The 23,977-nt window shown below is 43.8% G+C and overlaps 1 protein-coding gene across 6 annotated transcripts in view; it reads right to left on the reverse strand.

Annotated features, from left to right (window-relative positions):
* Positions 1 to 7,400: 7,400 nt before the first annotated feature.
* ebf3b (EBF transcription factor 3b) overlaps positions 7,401 to 23,977 on the reverse strand; it is a 67,220-nt gene continuing 50,643 nt past the window's right edge. For 3 of the 6 annotated variants that reach the window (XM_033613072.2, XM_033613073.2, XM_033613070.2), the window contains exons 11-16: positions 17,076 to 17,164; positions 11,978 to 12,043; positions 11,604 to 11,775; positions 11,022 to 11,207; positions 10,428 to 10,595; positions 7,401 to 9,186 (exon numbers count right to left, since the gene is read on the reverse strand). In XM_033613072.2, the coding sequence (XP_033468963.1) occupies positions 9,155 to 9,186; positions 10,428 to 10,595; positions 11,022 to 11,207; positions 11,604 to 11,775; positions 11,978 to 12,043; positions 17,076 to 17,164 (713 nt within the window). In that variant the 3' untranslated portion in view covers positions 7,401 to 9,154. The remainder of the gene's footprint in view (positions 9,187 to 10,427; positions 10,596 to 11,021; positions 11,208 to 11,603; positions 11,776 to 11,977; positions 12,044 to 17,075; positions 17,165 to 23,977) is intronic. The other 3 variants (XM_033613077.2, XM_033613076.2, XM_033613074.2) reach the window with 1 other exon arrangement.

Consider the following 23,977-nt stretch of genomic DNA (forward strand, 5'->3'; position numbering starts at 1 on the left):
TAGTTATTCCTCTTCTGTTCAGCCCAGGTAGCCTAATAATCCACCCTCCAAAAATAACCTCGGCTCTAACCTTTACAGAACCAATTCAAGTGGCCCGCTTGCTGAATACATTTGAACTTTGCTGCATTTTTGAATTTCTTATCCGCTCAGCTCCGTGCGGCTGTCTCATCGTACTGCTGGACTTACTTACTCTGCCGTTGGAGCACCATCGCAGCGTAGATGTTGAGGCAGCAGACAGGCAGATGAAGAATGAGACTCAGTCTGTGGTTTCACAGAGGGCTAATGATGCCTGTGGTGACTACAGGCTACAGTCAGCCCCCTAACGAAGGGAGCTGTGACACAGCCACAAGGGGTCCCATTTAAGCCAGGCACACTCTGAAGTGCACTGTAAGCACCCTCCTTTTTTTTGCTTGTGGCTAAGTAAATTCTATGGAATGCTATGAATTTAGCATCCAGAGATACTGATGTCTGTAGAGGTCTGTGGCTGACGTTAAAAAACAAGTCCAGCATCAAAGCCTCAAACATGCTGCCAGTAATTGGCCATGTAATTGCTTAGGTGCCCAAGGAATCTCTTAAAAATAATTCACACCTTTTTTTTCTCCTCTCCGTTTTTACATTTTCATGGTATTTTCACATTTATCAGCATTAGTAGTGGCATTATTGTTATTATTATTATGTCTGTATTATTTTGTGGTGGTATTTTCGCCATGTGTACCACTTCCGTATCATGCTGGCTCGGAGATAAAAAAGGAATTAGATTAAAAGAGGCTGAGACGATCTCATCATCCGCACTGTTAATCTCTGTGAAACCTTTAATTTTGGCCTAATATCTGCCTCCATTTCAGAGAGAGCGAGAGACTTCGTGAGTGCATGTGCCGCACGCTCGTGAGTGTGTGTGTTTGAGCATGTGGCCATGCGTGTTGGTGTGTGCACATGTGTATGTCCATATGTGTGTGGGTGAAGTGGATGATATTGAGTCTGACTTCATAAATCACCCAGACACTGATAAACTCCCCATGCACCCACACACCGCTAATGGGCAACCCTTAAGGAGTGTGAGTGTCTCGTGCGGCGTTTGATTCAACATTTATTAACCCCCTCACACACACACACACACACACACTCTCCCTCACGTACGACACACACTCATTTGAGCCCCAGAAAGAGCCGGAATATGGTTGGTGGCATTCGTAGCGTGAGAGCGGGGTTTTGACCCGGCCGGGCTGTATTAATCATGGCCGATAGTAGTAAGATACATTTTAGCTTATACAGCCACAACAACAACAACCTCTGCATTTCCTAACATTAGTTTCCTTCTCATAACTTATATCCTGTCTCCAACTCCCCACTTCCCATCTCATATCCTGGCACCCCTCCTCATTATAGAGCAATTTTCTGCCCCCACATCAAATACAAACACACTCTGTGCTTCCATCTCTTGCTCTTCATACATGTCGGCTCATAATTCTAATGTTCACCCCTCGGTACGAGTCGCAAGCTTAGTGGGGACCCCGCAGAAGTTAATCCCGCAGCCACATCAGTGATTCATAAATAGCTGCTTTTATTCTTCCCTGAGAAGTTTGTACGCTTAAAAAAACAATAACAGTGAAACTTTTTGGAACGTATTAACTCAGCTGCAGGCAGTGCACTGCTGCTTGGAAGCCAGAGGAGTATCCGGCATGCAGATAGGCAGTGTCCAACAGTCAGTCAGACAGATAGACACAGGGATAGATAGCTGGATAGACAGACATTAGGCTGGGGCTTGGCTGCGCTATCAGGTTTCCTCCCCCTCTGTCTGTCTGCCGGGACAGCCTGGCCTCGGAGGCCCTGACACCAAGGCACCACGCAGCCAGCCACGACAGCTGCCACAGCAGCATCTAATACCAACACACTCCACGCTACGCCGCAACTACAAAGAGAAATATCATTTCAAACATGGCATACTTTGATGCTCTTGTAATGATCTTTGTGTTTTGAGAGAGAAAGCGGGAGGATGGAGGATTCGTATGGTGCCTCCTTTTTTTGTTTTGTTTCTTTAGAACAAAGAGACCCCCCCCCTCTCCGCACGAGCAAGTTTAGGACAGTGGTGATGAGATAGAGCAGGATTAAATGAGAAAGTGAGAGAAACCCTGAGAGGTATCAGCATGCGTGTGTGTTTATATGTGTTTTAGTAACCTTGTATCAGTGTGTCATTGTAACCTTATGAACCCAAGTGTTGGTCTGGGGGTCTCTAATTAGGAACGGCTGATGAACAACCATACATTACGTGAGAGCGGGTGCCTGCGAGCGTGTATCCCTGCATGTATCAATCTGTGACTATGCAGCGCGGTTGTCAGCGTGGTAAGGAGAGTGTCTCAGCCTGGAGAAAGTGCAGGTCTAGCCTTGGTCATGTTGACGGAGGGGCGGCACTTCAGAGGCTCCAGGACCCCATGGCACCAGTCTCCCCAGTCCCCCAGACAGACTGGGAGCATCTGGGCTCTGTCAGCGCCTCTGGCCCCCGCAGACTCCGATCTATATGACGGGGGAGAGGAGTGGATTGGATCAGGGAGAGGGAAAATATGAGCCAGATTCCTCAGCCTTGTGCAAAATGCATGCGTTGCCAGTTAGCATGTTACATGTGTGGTTGCGTTAAGGCCTGATAACAGGTCATAGTGATTAATTTTGTATGATGTAAGATAGGGGCTATTGATTAGCGACTAATGTTGGGGAAAGTCCTCCCTATAAATCGTCCAATTAAGCATTAATTAAAAGTGTGCAGCTAAAAATATGCAAAGCCTGTTCTGAGTGAAAACATCAAGATTAGACTGACAGATATCAGTCCAGAGTTTCCTTATGAAAGCGCGCAGCGATTTGATGAAGTGGATATAGCTCCTAAGCTCCGCCACATGAAAACTGATACACACACACACACAAGACTAATTAATCCATACACTAAATTAGGAATATAAATTGTGGTCCCAATTTAACAAGGTCAGTTTTAACTTCTCCCTTTACACTTTATTTAACTGTGCAGGAGAAAGGAGGGGAAAAAAAGGGAGCCCTATCAATGTGCTTCGCTTATTATGATTGACGATTGATGATTAAGTCCTCCAGCTGACACACACCACCAAAGCCGGTGAGTTGGAATTGGATGTGACACATACACAGTTCTGCGTGTTAGGTAATTCGTTGACGAGGGGCCAAATTCATTTATGGAACAGCGGTATTGGCAGGCATGGACACTCTCTGCAAAAACAACGATAATCACAGAGGTTTGGCGCGGCGTGACAAGGACTCTTCAGGGAAAGGCCCTTACACGCTGCTTTGTTGGCCGTTCCTCCCTAAGATGGAGGGAAACATCCGCCACTGTTCTTAAGATGAGAGTCGCTCAGAGCAGGAGGGAGGATTGTGTAAGGTGTGGATGGTGTGTAAAGGGCTTGATTAGCACTTGTTGGGTCCGTTTTGATGGAACAGCTTCATTACAATATTCAGAATGTATCGATTTTTCTGAACATGAATTTACTTTTTTGGGGTGGAAGCAGTAAGTGATTTTTTTTTTGTGGAATTGATGAAATAAAGGCTCTGATAAATCCTCTGTAATGAAACATGAGGGGGACCCTGTCTCAAGCCATTTAATCTCTTTTCGCATTCTCCATTTTTTCTGCTAATGAGCCTTATTGACAATCAAACAGAAGCTGTCATCCCCCAGGATGCAACACTCCCAGCCCCTGCGTGTTTGTCATAGTGTCCTGGCAATCAGAGCTGCCTGCAAGACCAGGCTGGCAGTTAGTGGTTCTCACAGCAGCACTGCCTGAAAATGGCACACTTCCTGTAGAGTTGCAGCTGCCACCTCTGCTACTTCCATTACTTTCTATAGCATGCAGATGTTGTATCAACATTCCCTGCCAAGGGGACTGCAATAACTGTGAGATTCATGCCATGTTTCAGAGGCACGTCAATTTCTCAAGTGGCACAATTAAAGAGGGAAATACAGTACCAGGTTTTTCACAGGCGCTGAAATCGGAAAAGGGCTTTTTCACTTTTTTCCTTTTTTTTTTTTTTTTCCGAAGGGGGGCTGTTTCATAAGGGTTCAGAAATCCACCCGATTTTTACTGCCCTTTTCCTGAGTTGAGCTGCTCTGTGAGCCTTTGTGCGGCAGACCTGTCGTGACCCACAGCGGATATGGAAATGGGGCTAAGGTTTTATGGGCCGAACGGATTGGACACAGTCAAGCTCAGGGGGCATGAATATTGGATGTTATTTCTGCTCCCTTTTTATGTAATCCATTGCCAATACATTATTAATAGATGATATCATATCCAGAACTACTGGACAAAGCACTACAGAGGGGTACTATGAAAGGAGCTCTATGTGGTGGAGACTGTGGCAGAAAATACAGTTCAAGTGATATTATTTTATCACCGTAGCCCAACGCTCCCTGACCAGGCAATCTTTACAGTGTAATTTTTGGACTAAGTGAAGTTCATAGAGGGGAAATATAGTGAATACTGTATTTCTACCAGGGGTAAATCCTGCATTTGTGGGTTTGAAATGCACTGAAACATTGATGAAGTATCAAATGACACCCAAATACAAGTTTAATGGATTTTGAAGCAGTGGGATACTTTGCTCATCCTCCTTGACTGCAGTGAGTGAAGTGGAAATCTTTGCGAGGATCTAGAGTTTTCCTTGCAAAGCTGACTCCCAGTGTACAGTAGCAGGGGAGCAGTGTCTTATCTGATGTACCGATTCACAGACAGGAGACTGCACTAATGTGGGACTGTTTTTTAAAAAAAAGCATCGGGTTCCCTGTTTTGATTCAAATGTGGAATCGTAGCGGAAAAAAAAGGTCAGACTCCCTGTTTTGATTCATTGTCATCTCAAAGTTATGATCTCCAGTTGTGCAGTTTTTACGAGTCACAGCAGCAGCAGCATCCTACTCGTGTATAAACTTCACGAGAGTTGCCTTTTTTTTCCCCCTCCCCTTCACAAAACACATCACTCAGCGGTTACACAAATCCTGTCTGTCCGAGAGCAAATCCTTAAAAAGTACTTCTCAGCACTGCCCATCGAGCAGAGAAGATAAACCATCGCCCACCTTTTAGTTTTACGGCCTGCCTTGATACTGTACACATATTGGCACAAAGGTATTACCACATCAACATCCATTAGAAGTGAATGTATAAGCCCCCCCCCCCTTCAATAAGAGTTACATAGGGAGCGGATGCGTAAGGTAATATTCTCTTTTTAAGGTCAGTTTGAATTGTTTTTTCTCATGGGAAACGGCAGATTGATAAAGAGCAAACAAAACCTCTTTTCTGAATGCTTGTCCTCCATGGCCTCAATGAAGGTTTCATTCCTTTATATCATCCAGCCCAATTCCCAGCATGCACGGCCATTGTGGCTCTTTCAACTGGAGCTCTCCATTGACTGGCTCATTGTCCGGCCACTCTTTTGTGCGTGCTATCACCGGAGCACAATCTTTCACCTGAACAGCACAGGAGCACAGCCTGGATCTGGTCACGTCGAGCTGCCGAGCCGCCCGCGTAGGTGCCAGGCTGCGCAATTAACCCGGCGCTAATTAAGAAATGTTCAGTCCGTATATCAACTTTTAAAAATCTCTGGTGACGCTTGTTAATAACGTGGTTATTAGTCATGCTCAGGCGGCCTGCGTCAGACAGAGATGTTCAATATTACTGCTCTGGCTTATATTATTGAGAGGAGGTTTTTTTTTTTTTTTTGTGCTGAAATATAACAATGCACGAGCAGATGTTTGAAGCGTGGCCCTCGGCAACACAAGGCTAGTTAAGATCGATATTGCTTTCAATATTTCTTTCCTTTGACAGATAACCAGTACTGAGGAAAGTCTTGATAAGAGTGGCAACATATGGATGTGGCGAGCCTCGCTCTCTTTTGATTGCGTGACCCCTTGACCTTTGCCTGTGTTTGAGAGGGAGGCAGCCACATGGTATGGTGGGGGTCTGTCAGGCTCTGGTTATGGGGCATTATTGACCCAGGATTTATAAATATTTAATGCACACATTAAGATCATGGTGGAGGGTGGCCATTAGAGTTCTCCAATAAAGAGGCTCTCACAATGATTGAGTGGTGTGGCAGAGCTAGTGGCTGGTCGTTGGGTACAGAGAAACCTGCTGAGACAATATACTGTACCTCGAAGCCTGCCTGGCTTCAGAGCTCTTAAAACTGGCAACAACTTGTTGTTTTTTGATTGCACTTTTACCCTCAGAATTTTTCTTTTTGTGTCCTTTTTCCCCCCGCTCTGTTGGTTATTGTTCCAGTGATGAAAGACAGCTTCCTTGGTTTCTAAAGACTAAGTAAATATACAGTTTGGGCAGTATTTTGCCATCGAACACCAGAGACAGCAGTAAGCAAGGCGATAGATCCGAACCTGTGTATCTGAAACAGATAATGCAATGTCAGGAAGCAGATGTGTGGCAATTGTTATCAGACACATTGGATTATCGAGGGAATGATTTGGAGCACAAGGCGATTGCAGCTGAAAATTAAATCGCTCTTTTGAGTCTATCTGTCCTTTGCGCTATCAGCAGCTCCTGGACTATCTCCCCGTTGCTGCGAGACGCGTGCATGCCGGCTGACATAATAAGCTGTGATATGCTGATTGCCACTCAGGTTGGCCGTCGTTTAATTGTGCATTAAAGGCAGAGGTGGCCTCGGACAATGTTGCCTTGATGAGAAATTGACATTTTGTGACCTGCTCTCAGCGACCACTCAGGATGCCAGATAAGATGCTCAGTTGTTTTTAAGGAGAACCACTATTCTTCCCTCAAACACTTCTATCCTTCTGTTTGACCCACTTGATGAGTATAGATTTCACAGTGGCCCCCCTTTCAGCGCTCAAACTATAAGAGGTTCAAAACGATACCAGCCCTTATAGACAAAGGATAACCTTGCTCTTTCAATGTATTGATTCTTTATTAACTAGGTGGCTTAATGCAATGAAATGAGGGATTTGAATGAGCCCCATTTGGGGTGCTTTGAATAAAAAGCTTGCACTGTTTATGAATGACTACAATGAACCTTTTAAGCACCACAGATGCAGGATATGCTGATACAAAGACCAGTAAGGAATATGTCACAATGTCAGAGTGCTTTGCTGAAAGAATATGAGTAAAGAGCAGTTTTCATCTTTTATGTATGTTACACTTTTCCACAGGTTTCAAACAGTTATCTCTATGGCAAAGTCTAAACACTACAACTTACAGACGAATCACAGGTTTTGTCCTCAGAAGTTTCTACTGTCTCTTTTTCTTTTTTCTCCTTTGTCCTGATTGTCAGTTTGTCTGCCAGCCAAACTGTACTTAAAACTGAAGAAGTCCACAGTTGAGGAGCTAGTGTGTTTTTACTGAAAATTTTAATAAAACATCACTTATTCATTTCTGTTTCCATTCCAAATGTTGACATTTTTAAATTTTTCTTCCCTGTAAACACATGTAAGCTATGTGGCAGAGTCATAAGTGGTGAGTAAAAATGACTTCTATACATTCTACAAAACAGAAAAAAATACAACCACAAATGGAGTGTTTTTTTTTATCTCCAAGGTTGTCCCTCATGCACATTAGTCTCTATTGGATCTTAACAACTATCATATGGGTCACAAACAATTTATTTGACAATACAACCAACAAAGTTTTCTCCAAAATGGTCTGTATAGATAATTTAAAATCAATATAAAAATAAACAATGAAGTTTGACTTCCCCTTTAAAAAATGGACAGAGAGTCTTGACGGAGTAACACAAATTTTTTGAGGATACACATGAAATATATGCACATTGCATTTCATCAAATACAAAAAGAAAACAAATGAAGGCAACAGTTCTTGGCTGAATTATCTGTGCTGCATCACTATATTAAGGGCATGACGATTAATACATACATAATGAAAAGCAATATACAAAATTTCAGAGATAAATACATTATTTATAGTTGATATGTTACAAAATTTCCCTCAGTGAGCGCAAGTGTGTGTTGGAACAGAAATATGACGATGAACTACTATACTCCTACATTCTCAATGGGTTTTAATTTTGTTTTTTAAATGTTTTTTTGTCGATCTAAAAGAACATGAAAAAGACAGATGTATAAATATTTAGCACAAGTTTGGCAATATCACAATAGTCTACAATTTTTAACCACATATAAAACACATAAGGGAGTTGGAGCTAGAAGGGGGAGACTGCTCCTCATCAACAAGAAACAGACTTCACAGTAGCCTAGGAATGCATTAATATACAGTGCTAGCAAAAAAGTTGAAAAACATGGCAAAACACACTTGCTTAAAAGGAAGCTCTAGACATGGAAGTACATCATATTCATCAACAGAGCAGTGTTTTGTACACGTCAGTGTGCTTGTTGAATCAAAGAGGATTTTTTTTTTTTACTTTTGAAGATGATTTCTAGCTACAATAAATTACAAAATTTAAGTTAAAATGCAGGAATGAAACATGATACAACCTTACCCACCCAGCCCCGCCCCTTTTTACTCGTATTTGTTGTACTTTTATGATCAATTTTTCTACATTATATATCTCATATATTTTCCAGTTGAAATTCAAACTGTCTTGGCCCCTGTGTATTTTTCTCACACATAAAAATACAAAAAGTCACATTATAAAGACACACAACTGTTGTGAATCTATTAAAAGAGAGTTGAAACAGAAAAACAAAAAGAAATTCTGAAGTTCATTGGCAAATGTACTGTACATCAGTGTTTTTACTTTACAACCAGATGGTGAGTCCACAGAGTCCCTTCCAGTATTGAATGTGTGGTTGATTGGACATATCCAAGGCCGAAGCACAACCCGACAGGTATACAAAATAAACCCTTCATCATCCCGTGTCCTCTTCAAGGGTGATAAAATGCGGAGAGGGAAAAGGGGGTAAGGGGAGGGGGGATAAACAAACAAACAAAAAAAAATCCCACAGAAAAAAAAAATATTGTTCCTCATGAAATCCTTTTTTTCTGCAGGTTTGCAAAAGTCATTTAAAAGAAAAAAATTGTTTCTTTTTTTTTCTCTTCATCTTTAAAAACAGAACAAGCGGTTGACTATACATTACACCAGCGTTTTTTTTGTTGCTGTGTGCTCCTGTGAAGTGGTAGTGTGTAGACTGGTGCTTGAGATGATGAAAGTGCATTTACATTGGAGGGACAACCAGGCCGGACATGGCTGGAAAAAAAATAAACAGAGGGAAAAAGGTTAGTTTATTTACCTAAAACAGATTTGGATATTAATAGTATTAGTGAAAAATTGTAATTTAATGTGTGCTTGCATGTGTCTGTGTCTGTGTATGTGTGTGTGTGTGTGTGTGTGTGTGCAGCCATCTGACTGTGCACAAGTGCGTGAATGTAAGCCTTAATGTGCCTGTTTGCGTATGTGCCTGTGAGTGTTTGCCGTGTCCGCCAGCCTGCTGCTGCACGTCCTCCTAACGGGGAGAGTTTGAAAACCTCCCTCCTGCTCTGACATTTCAGCCCCCAGCATGCCAGTCTTGCTATGTGTGATATTTCTCCTGGCGTTGGGGTAATGGCAAACAGTGGCCCAGACTCCCAGGAGACACGGCCGTGGTGACGGCAGAGCAACAACACGGTCACTTCCCACAATGCCACAATGCTACAGTACTAGACACTGCTCAGACTCCCCTCAGATTCCTTCTATCGCTTCCTCTCCTCCCCTTGTCTCTTTATCCTCCACTCTCCGACACTGTACAGCGCATTAGTCCTACATTTCCACATTCCCAGAGTCTGCGTCATTATCTAAGAGAGATTAGGCAAGATCAAAGGTAGCTTCCGTTATTTTACCAACACCATCTGCTTAGGATATCATTAGCAACTGTACCTCACCCTGAGAGTTTATATATTCAGTACTTTCACACGTTTTAACAATTAGGCGACTAGTGAAGTGCTGGGATGATATATTATTATATTGCTCTGAGTATATTTGTAGAGTCATGGTTGAAATGCTTTTAAGTTTGCCAGCGCAGATGATGGCAAGGCATTGCTCATTAATTTCTGCACAACATGTATTAATAAGTATGAACGTGTAGCAAGATGAACTTTAATTTCCCACTTCATTAAGCCCAATGTTATTAATCTTGGGGCACACACTACGGCTAAGCTTGTTTTCAAAGTAATCATGTTGGTCATGACACATGCACAAAACCTAATAAACATAATTACTAAAACAATTCGGGGGAAGGTCTTTTCCTGCGACATCAGAGGGGATCATTTGTATGAAAGGGCAACAAGGATGTATGTTTGCACAGACGGGAGACGGCGCTCGCGCTCCTACACTTGCGTGTTTGTGTGTGTGTGTGTGTGTGTGTAAAGGCATGCTCTGTGTGAGTGTGTGTGAACTGAAAGGTGTAAATTGGCCTGTCAAAATGCATATATTTGTAATGATTAATCCCTCACCAAACCGGACAGAGGCCTGAGCAGCGGTATCTGACCAGTAGTCCGTAGGGAAGGGATGAGGGGGTGAGGGGGGCTCACCTTGCAGTCCGTTGCCGTTGGCGCTGGTGCAGGAGGGGGGTGGGGAGGCCTGGGGTCGGACCACAGGGGCGAAGGCGCTCTTTTGTTTAACTGCAGAGACGATAGGGAGGGAGAAGGAAGGAGGGAGGGGTGAGAGTGAGAACGTGCTGTGAGTAGTGCTGGAGAGGGAGAGGGCAGTTAAGGTAAGGCTAGGATAGTATTACTGCCAGGGGGGATACACGATCAGTACTCACAGGCCCCTACCATCAACATCTTGTCCGGTTGAACAAATACAGGTGGCATATGGTGAAATACACATAAAAATGAATATTCCTGCTACTCCGAGCTACATGTGTGTTCTCCGAAGTACTAAAACTAAACAAGCCCCCGTGAATGAATAGTAATATATTATCACCATCAATAATGTTATAACCCTGTCAGAAGTGATTCATAGAAGTGAAAACGAATGTGGGAGCTGGAATTAAATCAGCAGCAGCTTAGTGCTACTACAGCGTGCGATAGTGGCAAGCTACTCACTTCCATATGGGGAGTTGGCAGAGGATCCGTTGAGGAACCCAGGGGAGCTTGGCACTCCCAGGTTCATACCGGCATTGCCGTAGCCATTCATGCTGTTGCTGACGGTGTTGTAGCTCGACTGCTGCGGGGTGCTGCTGGAGATGTAGCCCCGGGGGGACACGCTGCTGGTGTTCCGGCTGTAGCCCACTGAAACATGGGTGGGAGACAGAGAGGGAAATTCATTCATTTTCTTTCCTTCGGTGCAGTATTTACCAGGGAAATGTTCACTGATTACAGTAAATGATAATGGGGATTTACTGCTGCAATCAAACATTTTTATATCGGCACATGCTGCAGATGCCAGTTTAATAAGAAAAGAATTTGGCACCTAATTGGACCCTTTAACTGCCTATATTATAAGTGAAGATGAGGGTAGTTCAAAAACATAATTTCTACCCATTTTAATGAGTGAAAGCAGAATGAAATTTAACTATTTCTCATTTTGCTGCAAACCCCCTGGAATCCCCTCAAGGACCCCTGCAGGTCCCTGGACCCCACTTTTGAGAACCACTGAGTTATGGAGCCATACCCTGAATCACATACCTTGGTCATTCCCTTGTGACTCAGACACATTGACTGCTAGCTGGCTGCTGAAGGAGTTGACTCCCATCATGCCGTGGGAGGCTGTGTTAGCGAGAGAGGGGATCTGGTTGTGGTTGCGGGGAACGCTGTACAGGGCCTCGGCGATGTCAGCTGCCCTCTTCAGAATGATCTCCTGAAAAGCGCAGAGAAGGCAGAGGTTTTGTTGTTTATGCTTTTTTTATAGCTGTGCTGTTGCTTTGATGCATAGTTCATGGCTATATGGTTAACTCGCAATGCCTACATTGTTCCAGATATAGTGATGAAAATACCCTTTGGTCATACTATCAGTAAATTTTCAATGGTTCCTTATTTAGCCCAGCTGTGTGGATACGGACCTGATTGTTGTGGGGCATTCCATACAGGGCTTCGACGAGATCGGCCGCCCTCTTCAGTAGCACCTCCTGATGAGGAAAACAGGAAGAGTAAATGTTAAGACCTGAACAGATTATGTTTGAGACCCCAGTGGTCCGTACAGTAACAAACAATATCAGAAACAACATTACACAGCGTGTTGTGGAGAGCTTTGGAAATGTTTACATATTCAAGCGCCTAAATAAAAGCCACCCTGATTTAAGAGGCACCGGTGCTGCATTTATACAGCGCTACCACTTTGCTCCTTCCAACCATGCGGAGCAGTGAATAATGTTCCCTATCTTAATTAAACTGGCATAGTCCTTTAAAAACAACACCTCACCCCTGATTCTGGGCTTCACGTTTGCTCTGGAGTTCAGCGCTGAGTCCCCTCTCTTCAGAACAATAAAGTGAATTAGCTCTGGGTTAATCTAGTTCTGTTGTAATGACATTAAGGAATTTTTCAATTAACCTCTTTGACTGGCTGTTGCAAAGGACTTCACAAATGACTTCCCATCCAGCAAGAGCTGGGTGCTTGTGCCTTGGGGACACGGATGCTCAGGATGTGGTCTTATCCATGTCTGCATGCTTGCCCCCGCTTGACAATGCGGATTAGCTGTGTTGCTTTGGCTCTTAACACTGAAAATGAGTTGGCCCCGGATCCTGTTCCCCCCACTCTGTTTAGGGCTTCCAGCTAGGTGGGGTTTGGCCCGTTTGTGTGTCTTTATCTGCTCTTTGAATTCAGCACTTACAATTAAATCCCTCTCAAGCAACCAGACTGCTCTCTTTGTTTTCTATAATACAGAAGGCAATATGCTCTATGAAAACCCTCTTCTCCTTTTAGAGTGCATTTAATCTGACAAAGGCAAGTTGCAGACATGACTGTTGCGTGTGTTTTTAAAATGCTCGCTTGTTGTCACCTGCTGTAGAGCAGAGATTTGTCGACTGTGCTGTTAGAACCCTGGTTAAAAGCAATGCAAATCTGTCACCAGAAACATCTCAGATGGCGCTTGTTTTCTTCCCACATTCGCTGTGTTTTCTTTTGCGGGCCTCGGTAATTTGTCTGAAGTGTTCCATCACTTGGCAATAGCAGTGTGGGATTAAGACGGCAGCTGCCGTAAATGAATGTAAACACAGCCTTCGCGCCTTCAAACAGCGGCCTCCAAGACTTGGCCTGCATTTCCAAGGCACAGCGTATGTAGTGTGTACGGAGTGTGTGTATGGGCCCTTTCATCCTGAGGAGCATATCTACCACAGTCCTTGATTTATCAAGATGAATCACTGTAGAAGCCACTTCCAGCGTATGCCATGCTCTCTTATAGAAACATATCGCTTAATCCACCCCAAGTTACCGGATGGGTGGCTCTTAGAATGGGCATTTACCTCTGAAATTGGTGTGTATGCTCAACGTTGCATGCATCTAGTTTGCATACAAATAAAGAATTATGGTTGTCGTGAGGCAGGTAGACTAAATGAGAGGACCAGCTGTCTTGATGTGTTCTCATCAGGCAGAACAGATTTCTCTCTCTCTTGCTGAGTGAGATAAAGTGGTTTTCTTTCTTTTAGTCTGCAGTTAATAATTACCAATAATCTATTCTATCATATTTCAAGATCTCCTACATGGCTCTCAATTTTAAACAACAATTAAAGCAATTAAGACTGTCGCGTTCGCAAGCCATGTTTCATTCTCTGTAAAACGTCCTCTCCCTCCTTGTCCATATGGTACTTTGCAGCAGTGACATAAGGACAGCTTGGAAAAAGGAGGAGAGAAAACGATATTGCCTCTCATCCTTAATCTGTCGTTTACCGCGTGGTGTCTTAACTAACCAAGCTCACTCGCAAGGCTATGCTTAAGTGCAACCTAGTCATATCCGAGGATGATGAGAAGTGCTGCACCCAATCAAGGAAGAAGTTTGTTTTCTTCTGACGAGACGCTTTCATGCATATCAGCTCACGCTGGGAATACGATTAACACGGAATAGTGTTCTGAGGGCATTTCCATGTAAATCTCAATACTACTCCAGCATAAGTGTAATTGGCTTTCTTGTCATGGAGACATATCAGAACACACCATGTTAAATTGAAACAATTAAAGGCCTCAAATGATTTCTGTTGTTCTGTGACAAATGCGTGACAGATTTCTGCCATTGTTTGCCTTGCTTTGCATAAAGGTCTCGTGCTCAACAACTGTTTAAATGGAGCTGCTCAGATGACAGATCACCTAAGATTTAGAGGCTGTGTTTTTTTTTTGTGTGTGTGTTATCGCTGAGAAAAAAAAGAACAAGAGGAACGCCATAACAAATGATGTGTTATAAAGAATATCTAACAATAAGGAGAAGTGCTCTAAAACGGCCCCGAATGTGATTCTTCAAGCACTAGATTAACATGGATGTTGTATTTATATTATCACAGTTAATAAAAGAGGGCCTAGGTTATGTAGCTTGGAGTGCTAATGCCATTATAAAACTGTAAGGCAATTACTCTGTTAGCTCTAGCCTGAGGTAATGAATGCATTTAGAAGCATAGGGCCATTAGATGAAGGTACTTCAAAGAGCACAGGAAGAGAGATTCATTTAAATACATGGGTAATTGCTTGACATGAACACATTTGTAATATTTTCTCCTTGTGGATTACACAAAGAATTGGAAAAGAATGGGCTTATGCTCATTTTGGGAGGAAAGAAAGGAATCCAAAGCAATCAGCTTAATAATAAAACAATATTGAGTTTCCACTTTTAATTTCATAATGAATCTAATTTGTTACAGAAGAGAGAAATTGAGTGTGATATAATGTGATATCCAGTCTATTTGTCCATTACTGCCAGAGGGCACAAAATGGTATTATAAATTGTCTTTTTTATATTATGAATAGAAAATTGTTTTATAACAAGATCTTAAAAAGGAGGGTGAATTCCAAAGTCTCTCTTCACTTAACGCGATGCCCGCAAACCAATCTCCTTTCTCATCACTTGACTGCTCACACTTATTACTTTCATATTCACCCTGGACTTTGCATTGAATTTTTATATCTCCACTCCTCCCACAGGGTCAGACTGTCATCTACGATGTTGTCTTAGAATTACGAGGTAAACTTCAATCAGAGGCAGCTTCCCCCCTTTTTTTCTCTGTGTAGCAACAATATTAGCGTGCATCCCTTGCTATCCATGAGCACTCCCATATTGGCTTTCTGTCTCCTTACAATTACCACGTGTCTTACTGGTCCCAGGGAGAAGGCTGGTGGAAATCAATATAGCGCAGTAATATTATCAACTGGAGGGTGAAGTCATGGGAGGGGGGGTGTGTAGAGGCGGTGAGTGGACTTGGTGTCGATTTGCCTTTCTGCTAATGCACACCGCGCGTCCTCCAGCTTTATCTTCTTTTTATAGAGTCTCCCTACCTCACCTGCACCCTGTAATGGCTGTTCTCTATATGCTGTTTCTGTTCTCATTCCAAATGTACATGCGAGCGTCAGCCCGCCGCGGGCTGTTTTATTGGGAATGTGCTTTTGACCCCGTGAGCTGACCCTCAGATGGCAAGCTTAACAATGACGAATCACTTGGTGGGATCATTTACATGCCCCCTGAACCCCATATTTGGGTCCATTAGAGAGCAAATCAAATATTTATGTTGTTTATTGGAAGTGCAGGGTTTCATCTCACTCTGTGATTGTTTCATGCAAAGGCCGGGAGACCGTGCTATATTAAGTGTATGCACACCCAGGAAACTAATCTTGGGTTCAGTGTCAAAATCTGTCTCACGGCCAACAACACAGCTTTGTATTCAAGGAAAGAAGTAAGGTTTCTCCGTAATAAAGCTGTGTTCGACATTGTCGCGCTCTTTGTTCTAAAGACGTGGATTTCGCAAAGACACTGCGACTTTATAAAATTGAAACGCTGTAGCTAGATTGACCGGCGATGCCTGCGGAGATAGAGAAAGCCATGTGGATATTAAAGGTAAGTGTACTTTACCTTTTGGTCAACGTTTACAGTTGAAATTAGAGTAACATTTCATGTCTAGGTGTTGTTTCCTGTCTCCACAGGGACCGAGTCTAATTGAAACACTTCATATACCGAACCAGGGACTAGCTGTGATGTTCCATTTCTCCACGTTGCCTTGGTCAAACGTCTACAGCTACCACACAGTCTGTTCTTTATTAAATTGTCCGTTGGACGTTAATGATATTGCTGTGTTGCATGCTGGGATTTAATAGATAAGGTCTTTAAAGGTTTTACAGTATTATTAAAACTCTGAGGTGGCCACCACTTTACCACATGCCAAGGGGCTTTGAATGTACTAATCAGTTATATTATTACACTTGACACATCTGGAACGTCAGTCACCCAAATGGTTACTGGCAGGGTGGCAATTAGTGAAAACACACAGATAGATTTTATCAATAGGAAATGGAGAGAGTAAGAGAATCAAAGGGAATGAAAAGAGTAAAAGAATCAAAGAGTTTCTGCAGGGGAGGGAAGTAATGAAAAAAAAAAAAAAAAAAAAAGAAGTGCACCTTAGTTTTCATGCTCAGGTCTTTCAATATGGCAGCCTATTTATGTGCCACACCGGTCTAAAAACTGATGTGGCTTTCAACTCCTTCACCCAGGTTCAAAAGAAAACAATAAGAAAGCCAAAGCATAATAACATGCAGTCTTTGTCTATTAGCTGCAGTAAGACTAGGGGGTTTACGGCACAGGGTTCTGTAAACAAAAGATTAAACCAAATCGAGCTGCAGAAAATGAAAGGAAAACATGAGTGGGGTAATGAGGGTGCAGACGTCGTTTCTGACCAGATTACCATCTCCACAGACTACTGGAGAGGAAAACGCCTGATTGAGCTATTTTACCACACAGAGAGTTTACGCCTCTCTCCACACACAAAACCAATACCATTACCACGCTGGTTAGTGGGTAAGCCACATATGTGAAGCAAAGCTGTTACGGTTTGGGGTCACAGTGCTCTGCCTTGATGGGAATGTTGTTTTGTTTATTTGTCACATTCGGAGTATTAAGGCATTAGAACCCAGACGGCTGTGTCTTGTCGCCGTTGCCGTGTTTGTGTTTGCTGCAGGGACACCGTACTGACCTTTGGTAACCTCTCAGGATCACCGGGGTGTCTGGGGATGACCTTCTGCAGCCTCTGGAAACCATAGTCGATGGTTGGCTCATTCAGGGCTGAAAGACGGGAGAAAAAAAGGGGAGATAAAAATTAGAATCATTTCAGGGCTAATTTTGCCAGAGACAGGAAGAAACTAATTGAGAAATCTGTCGGAGTTTACAGAACAAAAGTCATTTCAAAATGCCTAATTTCAAAGAGACCTCATGGGTGAGACGATGTTTTATGAAACATCCAGGGGGGGCAAGTGCTGGAAAATGACACGGGCTCCTCTGACACTTGTGTCACCGAGTGTTATTCCATTAACAGCCGTGATGACCTACATCAGTCTGAGAATCCTTCAGAGGGACCCTCCCTCTTTTTATCTGCTTGAGAATATTGACTACAGCAAACTACATAGCGGGGGTCTTTTAATCTAACCGAGCTTTAATAATCTGTGAAAGGCTGTCCACACATTGATCTAGTGTAAGTTGCTGTCATTTCACCCTTCTGCACCAACTGTACTGCAACACTGGGCCCGTGAAATACGGCAGCAGATCCCATGGAGCCATTAATCTCTCCCACCCCTCAAATAGTAATCTGGGGCATGAGGCATATTGGGCGATGAATCAGAGGCACAAAGTAAATGAATCATAACCCAGACTTTGGTGAGAGCAGGGCGTTTTATGTCTGACAGTCCTAATGGGTAATTGAAGGCTTCCTTACAGCTCCGCCTGATTCTAAACAATCATGTGCACACTCATGGGCAGGACAAGGCGAGGGAGGGAGGGAGGGAGGGCAGAGGAGAGAAGGAGGGGAGGAAAGGAGGAGAGCAGTGTAAAGGGGGAAGGAACGACTTAATAGAGAACATCACTTCTCAATGTAGATATCATTTTCAGGAGAGTAACTCCGCCGAGCAAGGCGCTTCATAAATCAATGGCTTTCTATGGAGACTAATAAGAGCTGCCTGCCTCTATTCATTGTTCAGCCTGTAATTTGGCCCATCACTCATTACTCAGCATGTAATTTCAGCATTAACACCGCACAGCTCGCTGAACCTGCTGAACACCAGAGAATGTGAAAGCAAGCAAACGCCCCCCCACACACACACGCAGGCAGGCAGGCAGGCAGGCAGGCAGGGCCACTGAAGCACGAGCTGGGGAGTCACGGCAGGAAAACGAACATTTATGTGTCTCACTCTTTTCTTTTGTTCCCCTCTCATCTAAATACACATGCAAGCATGCTCGCACACATACTGTACCTACTCACGCATACAGCATGTCATGTACCAACACACACACACGCGTACACACGCACCACTTCTGCCAAAAACCTGAATACAGTAATTGCCAGCCCGACCGTGATCAAATGGAGCAATTATGTGTTCAAGCATGGACAATGCGAGGTGCTAATCGATAGCAAGGATCTAGCTTGCATATACAGTGCCCTACTGGCCAGGCACACCTGAATAAACCCCACGCCACAACAACATACACTGCTGGAAATCTGATTTGACATGTCATCATGCGTCCCCGAAACGACAAAGGTCTGCTTGGGAATGTGAGGGAACGCCATCTTCTCCTTAATAAAGGATTGATCTGCCGTATTGATCGTACATGACAAGGCTGTAGCAAGGAATTTGCCCCCTTTCTTTTGTTATTTCCACCCCCTTTCTTATCTATGCACTCTGGCAGTCCTGTGCATGTGTGTGTATGTGTGTGTGTGTGAGTGCACGTGCCCAGCTGAGAGAGAGTGTATGTGCACGGCAGCCCTGCCAGACCCCGCTGCTCAGTGTGATGTAAATTGTGTATGTGTAAAAAGCACTCCATAATCAGGCCATCCATCATCAGAGGCTGTCAGTGGGCTCTCTCAGGGTGATACATCACGCTCTCCTGTCCTCTGCCTCAGCTGGGGCCTACACAACCCGCCAGGCATGCTGGGAACACAGCCGGAGAGACGTACAGTACAGGACGAGACCTAGGTTGGGAGAGGTGTTCTGTTTGATGTGCCTTTCCAATGATAATGATGCCCCACTGTAAATGCGGACCTAAGAATTATGATGAATGTGATTTGGAGGGTATAGTATCCCGTACCCTTAAAGAAGACTTTAAACTAAATCCTCTGTGTGTGTTTTAAAGCTCACACTCAGTATTAAATGTCTACATATGGTGGAGTTTAAATGTTTAAGTGTAGGTTTATACATGGCTCAATGTTCTGCAGTCCAAGCGTCAGGCATGATCTCCACATGTCGACATGTAGCCATCTCATCTATCATGGAGATGATCTTTGTAACAACCCCGGCGTAATGAAATTGGTGACACACACCGCCATCTGCTATTGATTTCATGCAAATGCTTTTGACAGCTGATGGAGACTTGCATTAGCGCTAAACGGTGCTGTCAGTTGATGAGTTGACAGTTTTGTAGTCATAGCATGTACACTGGTGCAGACAGACACAGACAATGTCAATAATCCTGTAAGAGCCGCTGATGATATATACTGAGCACTTATATTCAATCCGGACAATAAATGTGTTATGTGTGTATTCATCGCGTCGCTCCGCACATTTTTTCTTCCAGGCAAAGATTTTCTTTCATCCGCTGAGCTTTTACAAGAGTCATTGGGACTGCTCTTCTTACTTTTTCTTAACACCACACACATTGACAGCAGCCTTCCCCCACCCTTTCACTCCCACCTCTGCACCCTACATCTTTTTTAATCTCTGGCACATCATTATGTTCCGACTTCACACTCTGTCGTAAACTTTACTCTCTTCTAAAGATATAGCAGGCAAATCAGGCCGGTCGGCGATGCCCTTGCATGACTCCATGCATGCCAAAATTAGTTTGGCCCTCCTCGTCCTTCCAACACAATATGGTGAAAGAGAGGGGGGGGTGAGGGTGTGGAAGGAGCGTGTCCCCCCCTCTTACCCCTCCTGTAAGGGGTCTCAGTGGCTGCAAGGAAACATGAAACCCTCCACACACATCCCATAAATCCTACACTGGGTGGGGAGTCTAGTCGAGGGGAGGAGGGACCGAGCAAGGTGGGGTGGGGTGGGGGGTGGGGGGGGGGGGGGTGGTGGGGTGGAGGGTGGGGGCGGGGGGTCGCTGGCACGTTCCAGTCACGCCCGCTTCCCGGCTCGCGGCCAATCAATACCACTTTCCTGTTTTAGAGGCGGGTAATTATGAGGTGGAGAGATTGTGTGACCTCTCACCCCTGCTGCATTACTCGCCTGATATTAAGATAAATTGCCTGATTTTGGGTAAACATATGCTGCAATTCAAACTGTCAGCACTGGTTTGCTCAGGGATAATTTGTATTGATCTCCTGGCTTCTTCCCCATTTTGCTTACTGACCTCATGGATAATTAGAGAAAAAGAGACACGGGGAGGTAAGGCAGGGCTTGCATTTGAATACTTTGCAGGAGAGATGAAGAGCACATGGGAAGGGGGGGGGGGGGGGGGGGGGGGTGGGGGGGGGGGGTGGGGGGGGGGGGGGGCAGGGGGAGGGAACATTATGGACTAATAGAATTTTCATTTTCTCTCATTTTCTGTTCAGATTTAGACAGGTTGCATGCTTTGTTCAATTACAACGTTTATATCTTTTTTTTTTTTTTCCCCGGGTTGCCGTACGTATACAGAGATATAATTGTTCATAGACTTGTTTCCATGGTTTTTATTTCAGAGATGATTAGAATTGAACAAAAGTAATGAGACAACAAAGTGACAGCAAATATGTTTCAAATTTAACGCCTGATAACTGAAAGAATTCATCGCCATGTGTGAGTAACAGGAACGTGATTTCTTGACAAAGAGAGAGACTTCCTCGTGGAGGTTCAGGAGAGTTGTTTTTATGAATATTTCAGTAATTTTCTCACTCTGGAGAGCAAATGATCATGTTTCAGAATATGAAGAAATGGAATGCATGACTCGGTGCGCAGCTGTGACCATATCATTTCCAATTTTGAATATCGCGCATGCTCACAAGCGCTCGTGGCAGGGCTTCAGTGGAATTCCTCTGCCTGGAATGTGCACTTCCCAATCTTATTTTGATCTGATGCCTTAATCTGCCCCGTCCTTTCATGCTACTAAAACACATTTTCTCTGAGAGCCCCTTTAGCCGCCCCAGCTAGCCACTTCACTTAAAATGTAGAGTGGATGGCGTGTACATGGCATCTGAGTGTGGTCTGCTGCTCCTTCTCCATGTTCTCTAGAAATAGGACATGAGTAACCGCTCTACAGGAACAGTGTAACATGGCCGACGTTGGCAGCCAGAAGTGCTTACATGGCAATACACTACTGTGTGCCCTCGGTCTATATGGAAGTGGATTGAACACATGTATTGACTTACAGTATCTGGGTATAAACATGGGGAAATGTTTGAGCAAAGCAGTAAATTTAAGGGAAATTGTTCCTTGTTAAGTCTATGAGGCTGAATGGTAGCTTGCACAGAGTACTAGCATTCCTGCCAGCCATTACAGCTTATTACGATAACTCTATCTTTCCAGGAGATAAAAACCTAGCCTTGTTGCCATTTGCCAGCTATTACTTTCGCTAATTATACTTAACTGCTTCGAGCTTATCTCCACTCCTCCTACACCATTGAGCAGTTATTTTTTTCTTTCCCCTTAACACAAATTAGAGGTGGAGTGGGAGTTGGAAAGGGGGAGACAGATAAACAGCACAGGCAGAAGTTCATTCAAGTGTTATTGCATTTGTGACTTGTCAAACAGTCTAACTGAAGCCTTCTAGGCACCTGCGGTCTGTTAGATGGATGCAGTTCAGAACAGCATCAGCACACGTAATGACCTTGTCTCGCTGATGTTCAGCGGAGTCTGCTGGAGAGATTTAAAGAGTGAACATCTTCTCTGTGTTACTGTAAGGAGTTAAAATTGAATGCTGTGCATAAAAAGAAGGTATTCAGAAGTCATGCTGCTGCTCCACAGTAGATATGTTCCAGTGTTGAGAGAATAGAAAACACGCATGCAGATGTAGAGACCATCTCCTTAAAAAAACAAAACAAAAAAACAAACCAAGCCAAATTGGAATTTTCACAGCAAACTCACGCAAAGCAAACCTCATCTATTTTACCACTGACCATATCATCTCCATCCACTGCAGCCAGTTACCACTGAGTGATTCCATCTCCAGCAGTCTCAAGATGAACAGGAAATTAAAATTTCAAAGATCTGCAGTTAGGATAAATCAATGGAGACAGATCAATGTTCATTGAAATTTCATGAACTTTGAGCCAATACAGATGAAAAAAAACTCGACAGTTACAGTCTCCAGCAGATATTGCTCCTGCAACAGATAAAATGTAATTAACACGGTTAAAAGGGAGCAATGTTACAGATTGCACATCCATAATTTCAGGCTCCCTTCATATCGGTTGTATTATTAGAAAGGGCCAAAGACACCTGTTCAATCCTCTTAGATGACATCTAAAGTATGTGTGCCACTTCTCTAAGGACGTCGGCGGACTTTCACACATTACCGGCCAACAGAAATCAAATGGGTTCCCTTCACAGCTGATTGCAAGCGCAAATTAATATTGTAAAATGAAGATCAATACATGGACGGGGCACAGATCGATGGCGGCTAAATTACGGCCGCGTTTTCCCCCTCATTCAAGATGAGTTGTGTTTTCCTCTCAAAGTCAATACCGCGCTGCCTCCCTCATTCATTTCTCAATAAACTTGCCGATGAATTTCAATCAAAATGCGGCAGTGGAGGAGGAGGAGGGGGGTGTGGAGTTCTTTTAAAGCCCGTTGGGTGTGGATCATACTGAAAATGGGGCAAGAAGAGGAGGTAGAGAACAGAGGAGGAGGAGGAGGAGGGGAAAGATCCTCGTCTATCAAGAGCCCCCCTCCCTGCCTCCTCCGTCTATCTTTCCTGTGGCAGAGGACTGATGCTGTGACTTACTGAGGACAATCCATTTTAAGAGCCATTACAAAACAGACCTCTAACGATACTGTGGGACAAAAAGTGGGTCCAATTAAAATTAAATCAATGAATACCATCCTTACTGGGAGGAGGAGAGAAAAAACACACAGCCATACTTTCATTTTTCTCTTGAAAGATACCCACAATACATTTCACAGAGAGGTGTAATGGGGGAAAATACATGCTCAACTGCAAGTACTTATTTCAATCAATTTCCTGGAGCTGGATTTCACAGGTCACTTGCTGATAACACGCTGTGGAATAATGCCACAGTGTGCTTCTCAAAGCCTACCTGACAAGCTGCCTGACAGTGGGGGAGTGCGAGCACGTGTCACGTCAGCCCTCTAATTGGACACAAGGACCTTCCTCCGTGGAACCTTGTCGCGCTCCACACAAGCTCACAAGGCCTTCAAACCAGGCCCATCTAACTTGGCAACGAGTGTCTGCTCCACTCCTGTGGAGCTGGTGCTAAATACCAGAGTTGTAATGAGACAGGCAGGTATGGGGATATGGCTAGTGGATAACATGCTTTGACACATGCTAAAACTGTTGTGCCAACTGGTTACAACCCACTTGACTGTGGCGATGACATTTATAAATGCCTATTTCATCCTCACGAGCAGCAGTTCATACTGCAGGGTGAATTAAAAAAAAAATAATCTGCAGATAAATTGTCTCAAATCTGAAACGCTGCGTGTAGTAGATTTAGGAATTTCAAATACACACTGCTTATATGGAGTATTTGGTATGTGGTTGCAAGTCTTCCTCTGAATCTGTTTACATACCTCCTTGAATGCCTTTGATTATAGCATATCTTTGCTGTAGGCCACACCCCATCACTGACCAGCAACCGACAGAGTACCAAGCCCAACCCTGCAGGACAGGAAATGAAAAGGAAGCTCTCCATCTGATCAGCTTCTGTGTCTGGGACTTCAAAGTGACTGCAGG

Source organism: Epinephelus lanceolatus, chromosome 17 (assembly GCF_041903045.1).
Source record: "Epinephelus lanceolatus isolate andai-2023 chromosome 17, ASM4190304v1, whole genome shotgun sequence".
Taxonomy (NCBI): Eukaryota; Metazoa; Chordata; class Actinopteri; order Perciformes; family Serranidae; genus Epinephelus; species Epinephelus lanceolatus.